Below are 14,142 nucleotides of genomic sequence, written 5' to 3' on the forward strand. Positions count from 1 at the left end.
CTGGGCACTGTCTGAGCACTGTCTGGCACTGGTCCTGGGCACTGTCTGAGCACTGTCTGAGCACTGTCTGGGCACTGTCTGGGGCACTGTCTGGAGCACTGTCTGAGCACTGTCTGGGCACTGTCTGAGCACTGTCTGAGGCACTGTCTGGGCACTGCTGCACTGTCTGGGCACTGTCTGAGCACTGTCTGGGCACTGTCTGAGCACTGTCTGAGCACTGTCTGAGCACTGTCTGAGCACTGTCTGAGGCACTGTCTGAGCACTGTCTGGGGCACTGTCTGAGCACTGTCTGGGCACTGTCTGTCTGAGGCACTGTCTGGGCACTGTCTGGGCACTGTCTGGCACTGTCTGGCACTGTCTGAGCACTGTCTGAGGCACTGTCCTGAGCACTGTCTGAGGCACTGTCTGGGCACTGTCTGGGCACTGTCTGAGCACTGTCTGGGCACTGTCTGAGCACTGTCTGAGCACTGTCTGGGCACTGTCTGGGCACTGTCTGGGCACTGTCTGAGCACTGTCTGGGCACTGTCTGGGCACTGTCTGAGCACTGTCTGGGCACTGTCTGGGCACTGTCTGGGCACTGTCTGAGCACTGTCTGGCACTGTCTGAGCACTGTCTGGGCACTGTCTGGGCACTGTCCTGGGCACTCTGTCTCTGGGCACTGTCTGAGGCACTGTCTGGGCACTGTCTGGGCACTGTCTGGGCACTGTCTGAGCACTGTCTGAGGCACTGTCTGGCACTGTCTGAGGCACTGTCTGAGGCACTGTCTGAGCACTGTCTGGGCACTGTCTGAGCACTGTCTGAGCACTGTCTGGGCACTGTCTGGGCACTGTCTGGGCACTGTCTGAGCACTGTCTGGCACTGTCTGAGCACTGTCTGACACTGTCTGGGCACTGTCTGGGCACTGTCTGAGCACTGTCTGGGCACTGTCTGAGCACTGTCTGGGCACTGTCTGGGCACTGTCTGAGCACTGTCTGAGCACTGTCTGACACTGTCCTGGGCACTGTCTGAGCACTGTTCTGGGCACTGTCTGGGCACTGTCTGGGACTTGTCTGAGCACTGTCTGAGCACTGTCTGGGCACTGTCTGAGCACTGTCTGAGCACTGTCTGAGCACTGTCTGGGCACTGTCCTGGGCACTGTCTGAGCACTGGTCTGGGCACTGTCTGATCACTGTCTGGGCACCTGTCTCGGCACTGTCTGAGCACTGTCTGGGCACTGTCTAAGCACGCTGGGCACTGTCTGAGCACTGTCTGGGCAATGTCTGAGCACTGTCTGGGCACTGTCTGAGCACTGTCTGAGCACTGTCTGGGCACTGTCTGAGCACTGTCTGGGCACTGTCTGGGCACTGTCTGATCGCTGTCTGGGGCACTGTCTCGGCACTGTCTGAGCACTGTCTGGGCACTGTCTAAGCACTGTCTGGGCACTGTCTGGGCACTGTCTGGGCACTGTCTGAGCACTGTCTGAGCACTGTCTGAGCACTGTCTGGGCACTGTCTGAGCACTGTCTGATCACTGTCTGGGGCACTGTCTCGGCACTGTCTGAGCACTGTCTGGGCACTGTCTAAGCACTGTCTGGGCACTGTCTGGGCACTGTCTGAGCACTGTCTGAGCACTGTCTGAGCACTGTCTGAGCACTGTCTGAGCACTGTCTGGGCACTGTCTGAGCACTGTCTGAGCACTGTCTGGGCACTGTCTGAGCACTGTTTGGGCACTGTCTGAGCACTGTCTGGGCACTGTCTGAGCACTGTCTGAGTACTGTCTGAGCACTGTCTGAGCACTGTCTGAGCACTGTCTGGGCACTGTCTAAGCACTGTCTGGGCACTGTCTGAGCACTGTCTGAGCACTGTCTGAGCACTGTCTGGGCACTGTCTGAGCACTGTCCGGGCACTGTCTGGGCACTGTCTGATCGCTGTCTGGGGCACTGTCTCGCCACTGTCTGAGCACTGTCTGGGCACTGTCTAAGCACTGTCTGGGCACTGTCTGGGCACTGTCTGGGCACTGTCTGAGCACTGTCTGAGCACTGTCTGAGCACTGTCTGAGCACTGTCTGGGCACTGTCTGGGCACTGTCTGAGCACTGTCTGAGCACTGTCTGGGCACTGTCTGGGCACTGTCTGATCGCTGTCTGGGGCACTGTCTCGGCACTGTCTGAGCACTGTCTGGGCACTGTCTGGGCACTGTCTGAGCACTGTCTGAGCACTGTCTGAGCACTGTCTGGGCACTGTCTGGGCACTGTCTGAGCACTGTCTGAGCACTGTCTGGGCACTGTCTGAGCACTGTCTGGGCACTGTCTGGGCACTGTCTGATCGCTGTCTGGGGCACTGTCTCGCCACTGTCTGAGCACTGTCTGGGCACTGTCTAAGCACTGTCTGGGCACTGTCTGGGCACTGTCTGGGCACTGTCTGAGCACTGTCTGAGCACTGTCTGGGCACTGTCTGGGCACTGTCTGGGCACTGTCTGGGGCACTGTCTGGGCACTGTCTGAGCACTGTCTGGGCACTGTCTGAGCACTGTCTGGGCACTGTCTGGGCACTGTCTGGGCACTGTCTGGGCACTGTCTGAGCACTGTCTGGGCACTGTCTGAGCACTGTCTGGGCACTGTCTGGGCACTGTCTGAGCACTGTCTGGGCACTGTCTGAGCACTGTCTGGGCACTGTCTGAGCACTGTCTGAGCACTGTCTGAGCACTGTCTGGGGCACTGTCTCGGCACTGTCTCGGCACTGTCTGGGCACTGTCTAGGCACTGTCTGGGCACTGTCTGGGCACTGTCTGGGCTAGCACCATGGTATAGCCGGAGGACAGCTTGATTTCGTCTTCCTCTGGCTACATTGACTTTGTCTTCCTCCAACCAATCACAGCTTTTGCAGTATGAACTGACATGTTGTCCATACAATCTTAGAATTAGGATCAGAGAACGAACCGAGTGAGTTGTATTGTGATTGTGCCACAGAGCATTATGGGGGTTCTATGTGTTGAGAGTCTTGGTGACATTGTTGGATAGAGGTTATGAGTGAAGACAGTTGAGATTTTTGGGATATTATAGAATTGAAATTATTATATTTTAATTACAGGAGACGGAGGAGGTATATTATAAATTGTTTTCTTGGTTTAGAATTACATTTTTGTGTCCAGTTAGTGCAATTTATTTCAAATTTGCCTTGCTAACTTCAGTAGCTAGCTAGCTACCAGCACGAGTGTGCAGTTTTCTCCTCCAGAATGGTTTATTTTTATTTAACCTTTATTTAAGGGCAGAGAAAGCTTGTTGGACACAAAGAAAGCTTTGTTGTAGAGCATTTATCTGGCGAGGGGCCAGCTGAGTATAAGACTGTATCATCTGCATATAAATGGATGAGAGAGCTTCCTACTGCCTGAGCTATGTTGTTGATGTAAATTGAGAAGAGCGTGGGGCCTAGGATCGAGCCTTGGGGTACACCCTTAGTGACAGGCAGTGGCTGAGACAGCAGATTTTCTGACTTTATACACTGCACTCTTTGAGAGAGGTAGTTAGCAGACCAGGCCAAAGAGCCCTCAGAGACACCAATACTCCTTAGCCGGCCCACAAGAATGGAATGGTCTACTGTATCAAAAGCTTTGGCCAAGTCAATAAAATAGCAGCACAACATTTCTTATAATCAAGGGCAATGGTGACATCATTGAGGACCTTTAAGGTTGCAGTGACACATCCATAACCTGAGTGGAAACCAGATTGCATACCATAGAGAATACTATAGACATCAAGAAAGCCAGTCAGTTGATTATTGACAAGTTTTTCCAACACTTTTGATAAACAGGGCAAAATAGAAATAGGCCTATAACAGTTAGGATCAGCTTGATCTCCCCCTTTAAATAAAGGCTGAACTGTGGCTGCCTTCCAAGCAACAGGAACCTCCCCAGAAAGGAGAGACAGGTGAAAAAGGTCAGAGATAGGCGTGGCGATGTAGGGGCAGCAACCTTAAAGAAGAAAGGGTCTAAACCCCTAGTCATTGGTGACTCTATTACCCGCAGTATTAGACTTAAAATGAATCATCCAGCGATCATTCATTGTTTACCAGGTGGCAGGGCTACCGACGTTAATGCTAATCTGAAGATGGTGCTGGCTAAAGCTAAAACTGGCGAGTGTAGAGAGTATAGGGATTTTGTTATCCACGTCGGCACCAACGATGTTAGGATGAAACAGTCAGAACAATCAGAAAGATGTTTCAGCATCAAGTAATTGTCTCTGGCCCCCTCCCAGTTAGGGGGAGTGATGAGCTCTACAGCAGAGTCTCACAACTCAATCGCTGGTTGAAAACTGTTTTCTGCCCCTCCCAAAAGATAGAATTGTAGATAATTGGTTCTCTTTCTGGGACTCACCCACAAACAGGACCAAGCCTGGCCTGCTGAGGAGTGACGGACACCATCCTAGCTGGAGGGGTGCTCTCATCTTATCTACCAACATAGACAGGGCTCTAACTCCTCTAGCTCCACAATGAAATAGGGTGCAGGCCAGGCAGCAGGCTGTCAGCCAGCTTCTAGTCATGAAATCTATGCAGCCTACTCAATCACTTTTTATATCTACTGTTTACAGGCCTCCTGGGCCGTATACAGAGTTCCTCACTGAGTTCCCTGACTTCCTGTCGGACCTTGTAGTCATATTCACATTTTTGGTGACTTTAATATTCACATGGAAAAGTCCACAGACCCACTCCAAAAGGCTTTCGGAGCCATCATCGACTCAGTGGGTTATGTCCAACATGTCTCCAGACCTACTCACTGCCACAGTCATAGTCATAGGACCTAGTTTTGTCCCGTGGAATAAATGTTGTGGATCTTAATGTTTTTTTCTCATAATTATGGACTATCCAACCACCATTTTATTACGTTTGCATTCGCAACAAATAATCTGCTCAGACCCCAACCAAGGATCATCAAAAGCCATGCTATAAATTCTCAGACAACCCAAAGATTCCTAGATGCCCTTCCAGACTCTCTCCACCTACCCAAGGACGCCAGAGTACAAAAATCACCTAACCGAGGAACCACCTAACCGAGGAACTCAATTTAACTTTGCGTAGTACCCTAGATGCAGTTGAACCTCTATAAACAAAACACATTTATCATAAGGAACTAGCTCCCTGGTATACAGAAAATACCCGAGCTCTGAAGCAAGCTTCCTGGAAATTGGAACGGAAATGGCACCACACCAAACTGGAAGTCTTCCGACTAGCTTGGAAAGACAGTACCGTGCAGTACCGTAGAGCCCTTACTGCTGCTCGATCATCCTCCTTTTCCAACTTAATTGAGGAAAATACGAACAATTCAAAGTTGATTTTTGATACTGTCGCAAAGCTAACTAAAAAGTAGCATTCCCCAAGAGAGGATGGCTTTCACTTCAGCAGTGATACATTCATGAACTTCTTGTCTCAGAAAAGATCATGATCATTAGAAAGCAAATTAGGGACTCCTCTTTAAATCTGTGTATTCCTCCAAAGCTCAGTTGTCCTGAGTCTGCACAACTCTGCCAGGACCGAGGATCAAGGGAGACACTCAAGTTTTTCAATACTATATCTCTCGACATGTTGATGAAAATAATCATGGCCTCTAAACCTTCAAGCTGCATACTGGACCCTATTCCAACTAAACTACTGAAAGAGCTGCTTTCTGTGCTTGGCCCTCCTACGTTGAACATAGTAAACGGCTCTCTATCCACCGGATGTGTACCCAACTCACTAAAAGTGGCAGTAATAAAGCCTCTCTTTAAAATGCCAAACCTTGACCCAGAAAATATAAAAAGCTAATCGGCCTCTATATCGAACCTCCCGTCCCGCTCAAAATGTTTTTAAAAAGCTGTTGCACAGCAACTCACTGCCTTCCTGAAGACAAACAATGTATACGAAACGCTTCAGTCTGGTTTTAGAACCCGTCAATGCACTGAGACTGCACTTGTGAAGGTGGTAAATTACCTTTTAATGGCGTCAGACCAAGGCTCTGCATCTGTCCTTGTGCTCCTAGAACTTAGTGCTGATTTTGATACTATCAATCACTACATTCTTTTGGAGAGATTGGAAACCCAAATTGGTCTACAAGGACAAGTTCTGGCCTGGTTTAGATCTTATCTGTCGGAAAGATATCAGTTTGTCTCTGTGGATGGTTAGTCCTCTGACAAATCAACTGTAAATTTCGGTGTTCTTTAAGGCTCCGTTTTAGGACCACTATTGTTTTCACTATATATTTTACCTCTTGGTGATGTCATTCAGAAACAGAATGTTAACTTTCACTGCTATGCGGACGACACACAGCTGTACATTTCGATGAAACATGGTGAAGCCCCAAAATTGCCCTCTCTGGAAGCCTGTGTTTCAGACATAAGGAAGTGGATGGCAGCAAATGTTCTACTTTTAAACTCGGACAAAACAGAGATGCTTGTTCTAGGTCCCAAGAAACAAAGAGATCTTCTGTTGAATCTGACAATTAATCTTGATGGTTATACCAGTTGTCTCAAATAAAACAGTGAAGGACCTCGGCATTACTCTGGACCCTGATCTCTCTTTTGACGAACATATCAAGCTTTTTTCCATCTACGTAACATTGCTAAAATCAGAAACTTTCTATCCAAAAATGATGCAGAAAAATTAAGCTATGCTTGTCGTCACTTCTAGGTTAGACTACTGCAATGCTCTACTTTCCAGCTACCCGGATAAAGCACTAAATAAACATCAGTTAGTGCGAAACATGCCTGCTAGAATCTTGACTGGAAGTATGCTTGGGATCATTGTCCATTTGGAAGAGCTATTTGCGACCAAGCTTTAACCTCCTGACTGATGAGATGTTGCTTCAATATATCCATACAATTTTCCCTCCTCATGATGCCATCTATTTTGTGAAGTGCACCAGTCCCTCCTGCAGCAAAGCACCCCCACAACATGATGCTGCCACCCCCGTGCTTCACGGTTGGGATGGTGCTCTTCGGCTTGCAAGCCTCCCCTTTTTCCTCCAAACATAACGGTGGTCATGATGGTCAAACAGTTCTATTAATGTTCTGTCACGAATGTCGTAGTTCCAAAGACCAAAGCGCAGCGTGATGTGAATACATCCTTTTAATGATAGATGAAAACAAACACGAAGTACACTTCAACAAACAAAATATCAAAACGAACCGCTATAAATACTGAGTGCAAACATGCAACATCACAACAGACAATAACCCACGAAACAGTCTACCTAAATACGGTTCCCAATCAGAGACAACGACAAACACCTGCCACTGATTGAGAACCATATCAGGCCAAAACACATAGAAACAGACTAACTAGACATGCCACATAGAACGCCCACTCAGATCACACCCTGACCAAACAAAATAAAAATAAAAAACAACGCAAATAATGGTCAGAGCGTGACAGGTGGTCAGACCAGAGGACATTTCTCCAAAAAGTACGATCTTTGTCCCCATGTGCAGTTGTAGACCGTAGTCTGGATTTATGGCGGTTTTGGAGCAGTGGCTTCTTCCTTGCTGAGAGGCCTTTCAGGTTATGTCGATTTAGGACGCGTTTTACTGTGGATATTGATACTTTTGTACCCGTTTCCTCCAGCATCTTCACAAGGTCATTTACTGTGGTTCTGGGATTGAATTGCACTTTTCGCACCAAAGTACGTTCATCTCTAGGAGACAGAACGCGTCTCCTTCCTGAGCGGTATGACGGCTGCGTGGTCCCATGGTGTTTATACTTGTTCTGAAAGAGCTGCAAAATCTGGACCCCTACAAATCAGCCGGGCTAGACAATCTGGACCCTTTCTTTCTAAAATTATCTGCCGAAATTGTTGCCACCCCTATTACTAGCCTGTTCAACCTCTCTTTCGTGTCGTCTGAGATTCCCAAAGATTGGAAAGCAGCTGCGGTCATCCCCCTCTTCAAAGGGGGGGACACTCTTGACCCAAACTGCTACAGACCTATATCTATCCTACCGTGCCTTTCTAAGGTCTTCGAAAGCCAAGTCAACAAACAGATTACCGACCATTTCGAATCTCACCATACCTTCTCTGCTATGCAATCCGGTTTCAGAGCTGGTCATGGGTGCACCTCAGCCACGCTCAAGGTCCTAAACGATATCTTAACCGCCATCGATAAGAAACATTACTGTGCAGCCGTATTCATTGATCTGGCCAAGGCTTTCGACTCTGTCAATCACCATATCCTCATCGGCAGACTCGACAGCCTTGGTTTCTCAAATGATTGCCTCGCCTGGTTCACCAACTACTTCTCTGATAGAGTTCAGTGTGTCAAATCGGAGGGTCTGCTGTCCGGACCTCTGGCAGTCTCTATGGGGGTGCCACAGGGTTCAATTCTTGGACCGACTCTCTTCTCTGTATACATCAATGAGGTCGCTCTTGCTGCTGGTGAGTCCCTGATCCACCTCTACGCAGACGACACCATTCTGTATACTTCCGGCCCTTCTCTGGACACTGTGTTAACAACCCTCCAGGCAAGCTTCAATGCCATACAACTCTCCTTCCGTGGCCTCCAATTGCTCTTGAATGCAAGTAAAACTAAATGCATGCTCTTCAACCGATCGCTGCCTGCACCTACCCGCCTGTCCAACATCACTACTCTGGACGGCTCTGACTTAGAATACGTGGACAACTACAAATACTTAGGTGTCTGGTTAGATTGTAAACTCTCCTTCCAGACCCATATCAAACATCTCCAATCCAAAGTTAAATCTAGAATTGGCTTCCTATTTCGCAACAAAGCATCCTTCACTCATGCTGCCAAACATACCCTTGTAAAACTGACCATCCTACCAATCCTCGACTTTGGCGATGTCATTTACAAAATAGCCTCCAATACCCTACTCAACAAATTGGATGCAGTCTATCACAGTGCAATCCGTTTTATCACCAAAGCCCCATATACTACCCACCATTGCGACCTGTACGCTCTCGTTGGCTGGCCCTCGCTTCATACTCGTCGCCAAACCCACTGGCTCCATGTCATCTACAAGACACTGCTAGGTAAAGTCCCCCCTTATCTCAGCTCGCTGGTCACCATAGCATCTCCCACCTGTAGCACACGCTCCAGCAGGTATATCTCTCTAGTCACCCCCAAAACCAATTCTTTCTTTGGCCGCCTCTCCTTCCAGTTCTCTGCTGCCAATGACTGGAACGAACTACAAAAATCTCTGAAACTGGAAACACTTATCTCCCTCACTAGCTTTAAGCACCAACTGTCAGAGCAGCTCACAGATTACTGCACCTGTACATAGCCCACCTATAATTTAGCCCAAACAACTACCTCTTTCCCAACTGTATTTAATTTTAATTTATTTATTTATTTTGCTCCTTTGCACCCCATTATTTTTTTATTTCTACTTTGCACATTCTTCCATTGCAAAACTACCATTCCAGTATTTTACTTGCTATATTGTATTTACTTTGCCATCTTGGCCTTTTTTGCCTTTACCTCCCTTCTCACCTCATTTGCTCACATTGTATATAGACTTGTTTATACTGCATTATTGACTGTATGTTTGTTTTTACTCCATGTGTAACTCTGTGTCGTTTTATCTGTCGAACTGCTTTGCTTTATCTTGGCCAGGTCGCAATTGTAAATGAGAACTTGTTCTCAACTTGCCTACCTGGTTAAATAAAGGTGTTCTCAACTAGCCTACCTGGTTAAATAAAGGTGTTCTCAACTAGCCTACCTGGTTAAATAAAGGTGTTCTCAACTAGCCTACCTGGTTAAATAAAGGTGTTCTCAACTAGCCTACCTGGTTAAATAAAGGTGTTCTCAACTAGCCTACCTGGTTAAATAAAGGTGTTCTCAACTAGCCTACCTGGTTAAATAAAGGTGTTCTCAACTAGCCTACCTGGTTAAATAAAGGTGTTCTCAACTAGCCTACCTGGTTAAATAAAGGTGTTCTCAACTAGCCTACCTGGTTAAATAAAGGTGTTCTCAACTAGCCTACCTGGTTAAATAAAGGTGTTCTCAACTAGCCTACCTGGTTAAATAAAGGTGTTCTCAACTAGCCTACCTGGTTAAATAAAGGTGTTCTCAACTAGCCTACCTGGTTAAATAAAGGTGTTCTCAACTAGCCTACCTGGTTAAATAAAGGTGTTCTCAACTAGCCTACCTGGTTAAATAAAGGTGTTCTCAACTAGCCTACCTGGTTAAATAAAGGTGTTCTCAACTAGCCTACCTGGTTAAATAAAGGTGTTCTCAACTAGCCTACCTGGTTAAATAAAGGTGTTCTCAACTAGCCTACCTGGTTAAATAAAGGTGTTCTCAACTAGCCTACCTGGTTAAATAAAGGTGTTCTCAACTAGCCTACCTGGTTAAATAAAGGTGTTCTCAACTAGCCTACCTGGTTAAATAAAGGTGTTCTCAACTAGCCTACCTGGTTAAATAAAGGTGTTCTCAACTAGCCTACCTGGTTAAATAAAGGTGTTCTCAACTAGCCTACCTGGTTAAATAAAGGTGTTCTCAACTAGCCTCCCTGGTTAAATAAAGGTGTTCTCAACTAGCCTACCTGGTTAAATAAAGGTGTTCTCAACTAGCCTCCCTGGTTAAATAAAGGTGTTCTCAACTAGCCTACCTGGTTAAATAAAGGTGTTCTCAACTAGCCTACCTGGTTAAATAAAGGTGTTCTCAACTAGCCTACCTGGTAACATAAAGGTGTTCTCAACTAGCCTACCTGGTTAAATAAAGGTGTTCTCAACTAGCCTACCTGGTTAAATAAAGGTGTTCTCAACTAGTCTACCTGGTTAAATAAAGGTGTTCTCAACTAGCCTACCTGGTTAAATAAAGGTGTTCTCAACTAGCCTACCTGGTTAAATAAAGGTGTTCTCAACTAGCCTACCTGGTTAAATAAAGGTGTTCTCAACTAGCCTACCTGGTTAAATAAAGGTGTTCTCAACTAGCCTACCTGGTTAAATAAAGGTGTTCTCAACTAGCCTACCTGGTTAAATAAAGGTGTTCTCAACTAGCCTACCTGGTTAAATAAAGGTGTTCTCAACTAGCCTACCTGGTTAAATAAAGGTGTTCTCAACTAGCCTACCTGGTTAAATAAAGGTGTTCTCAACTAGCCTACCTGGTTAAATAAAGGTGAAATAAAAATAAATACATAAAAATACTTGTGTACTATTCTTTGTACAAATGAACGTGGTACCTTCAGGCGTTTGGAAAGTGCTCCCAAGGATGAACCAGACTTGTGGAGGTATACCATTTTTTTCTGAGGTCTTGGCTGATTTATTTAGATTTTCCCATGATGTCAAGCAAAGAGGCACTGAGTTTGAAGGTAGTTCTTGAAATACATCCACAGGTACACCTCCAATTGACTCAAATGATGTCAATTAGCCTATCAGAATATTCTAAAGCCATGACATCATTTTCTGGAATTTTCCAAGCTGTTTAAAGGCACAGTCAACTTAGTGTATGTAAACTTCTGACCCACAGGAATTGTGATACAGTGAAATATAAGTGAAATAATGTGTGTGTGTGTGTGTGTGTCTTACCCTCTGTTTAAGGAGCTGAGTGTGTGTCTCTTTGTGTTGCTCCACCTCCTCCTGCAGCTGAGAGAAGAAGGCTACAAAGTACTGCTGCCTGTAGTGGGGACTGAAGTTCTTCAGCTCGGACTCCGCACGACCTGCACGCACACACGCACACACACACACACACACACACACACACACACACACACACACACACACACACACACACACACACACACACACACACACACACACAATGGTCAGAACCAGATCTGTGTCATTGAAGACATTAAAAGTCAGTAGCTCACAACAAGACAATGCCATTCAGTGGTGAACCATCTTTCTCACATCCTCCAAGTAAACCACATCACAGAGCGACAGCTAACGGACACAATAAAGGAAACACCAACATCAAGTGGGGCGTTGGGCCTCCACCAATCAGAACAGGTTCAATGGGGGGCGTTGGGCCACCACCAATCAGAACAGGTTCAATGGGGGGCGTTGGGCCACCACCAATCAGAACAGGTTCAATGGGGGGCGTTGGGCCACCACCAATCAGAACAGGTTCAATGGGGGGCGTTGGGCCTCCACCAATCAGAACAGGTTCAATAGGGGGCGTTGGGCCACCACCAATCAGAACAGGTTCAATGGGGGGCGTTGGGCCACCACCAATCAGAACAGGTTCAATGGGGGGCGTTGGGCCACCACCAATCAGAACAGGTTCAATGGGGGGCGTTGGGCCACCACCAATCAGAACAGGTTCAATGGGGGGCGTTGGGCCTCCACCAATCAGAACAGGTTCAATGGGGGGCGTTGGGCCTCCACCAATCAGAACAGGTTCAATGGGGGGCATTGGGCCTCCACCAATCAGAACAGGTTCAATGGGGGGCGTTGGGCCTTCACCAATCAGAACAGGTTCAATGGGGAGCGTTGGGGGGCGTTGGGCCTCCACCAATCAGAACAGGTTCAATGGGGGGCGTTGGGGGGCGTTGGGCCACCACCAATCAGAACAGGTTCAATGGGGGGCGTTGGGCCACCACCAATCAGAACAGGTTCAAGTGGGGGCGTTGGGCCACCACCAATCAGAACAGGTTCAATGGGAGGCGTTGGGCCACCACCAATCAGAACAGGTTCAATAGGGGGCGTTGGGCCACCACCAATCAGAACAGGTTCAATAGGGGGCATTGGGCCACCACCAATCAGAACAGGTTCAATGGGGGGCGTTGGGGGGCGTTGGGCCACCACCAATCAGAACAGGTTCAATAGGGGGCATTGGGCCACCACCAATCAGAACAGGTTCAATGGGGGGCGTTGGGGGGTGTTGGGCCTCCACCAATCAGAACAGGTTCAATAGGGGGCATTGGGCCACCACCAATCAGAACAGGTTCAATGGGGGCGTTGGGGGGCGTTGGGCCACCACCAATCAGAACAGGTTCAATAGGGGGCATTGGGCCACCACCAATCAGAACAGGTTCAATGGGGGGCGTTGGGGGGTGTTGGGCCACCACCAATCAGAACAGGTTCAATAGGGGGCATTGGGCCACCACCAATCAGAACAGGTTCAATAGGGGGCGTTGGGCCTCCACCAATCAGAACAGGTTCAATAGGGGGCATTGGGGGCGTTGGGCCACCACCAATCAGAACAGGTTCAATGGGGGGCGTTGGGCCTCCACCAATCAGAACAGGTTCAATAGGGGGCGTTGGGCCACCACCAATCAGAACAGGTTCAATAGGGGGCGTTGGGCCACCACCAATCAGAACAGGTTCAATGCACCTTGGCATAGATTCTACAAGTGTCTGGAACTCAATTGGAGGAATGCGACACCATTCTATAGATTCTACAAGTGTCTGGAACTCGATTGGAGGAATGCGACACCATTCTATAGATTCTACAAGTGTCTGGAACTCGATTGGAGGAATGCGACAACATTCTATAGATTCTACAAGTGTCTGGAACTCGATTGGAGGAATGCGACACCATTCTATAGATTCTACAAGTGTCTGGAACTCGATTGGAGGAATGCGACAACATTCTATAGATTCTACAAGTGTCTGGAACTCGATTGGAGGAATGCGACAACATTCTATAGATTCTACAAGTGTCTGGAACTCGATTGGAGGAATGCGACACCATTCTATAGATTCTACAAGTGTCTGGAACTCGATTGGAGGAATGCGACAACATTCTATAGATTCTACAAGTGTCTGGAACTCGATTGGAGGAATGCGACACCATTCTTCCATGAGAAATTCCATCAGTTGGTGTTTTGTTGTTGGTGGAAACCGCCGTCTCAGGCGTCGCTCCAGAATCTCCCGTTAGTGTTTAACTGGGTTGAGATCTGGTGACTGAGACGGCCAGGGTTTATGGGATGTTAATTGCTTAATTAACTCAGGAACCTCACCTGTGTGGAAGCACCTGATTTCAATATTCTTTGTATCCCTCATTTACTTCAGTGTTTCCATTATCTTGTCAGTTAGCCGTATGTCAATTCACATCTTACTTCAACATCCCAACCACAATACAACATAATCTCACTTCAACATCCCAACCACAATACAACATAATCTCACTTCAACATCCCAACCACAATACAACATCAACTAAGTGTAATACCTCTGTATCTGTCACGTTCTGACCATAGTTCTGTTGTGTTTTCTTTGTTTTAGTGTTGGTCAGGACGTA

The 14,142-nt window shown here is 47.5% G+C and overlaps 1 protein-coding gene across 1 annotated transcript in view; it reads right to left on the reverse strand.

The window, feature by feature from the left end:
- LOC109883852 (protein Niban 1) overlaps positions 1-14,142 on the reverse strand; it is a 70,694-nt gene that overhangs the window by 25,466 nt on the left and 31,086 nt on the right. Inside the window, exon 2 of the mRNA XM_031810075.1 lies at positions 11,484-11,614. Coding sequence (XP_031665935.1) covers positions 11,484-11,614 — 131 coding nt within the window. The remainder of the gene's footprint in view (positions 1-11,483; positions 11,615-14,142) is intronic.

Source organism: Oncorhynchus kisutch, linkage group LG30, assembly GCF_002021735.2.
Source record: "Oncorhynchus kisutch isolate 150728-3 linkage group LG30, Okis_V2, whole genome shotgun sequence".
Taxonomy (NCBI): domain Eukaryota; kingdom Metazoa; phylum Chordata; class Actinopteri; order Salmoniformes; family Salmonidae; genus Oncorhynchus; species Oncorhynchus kisutch.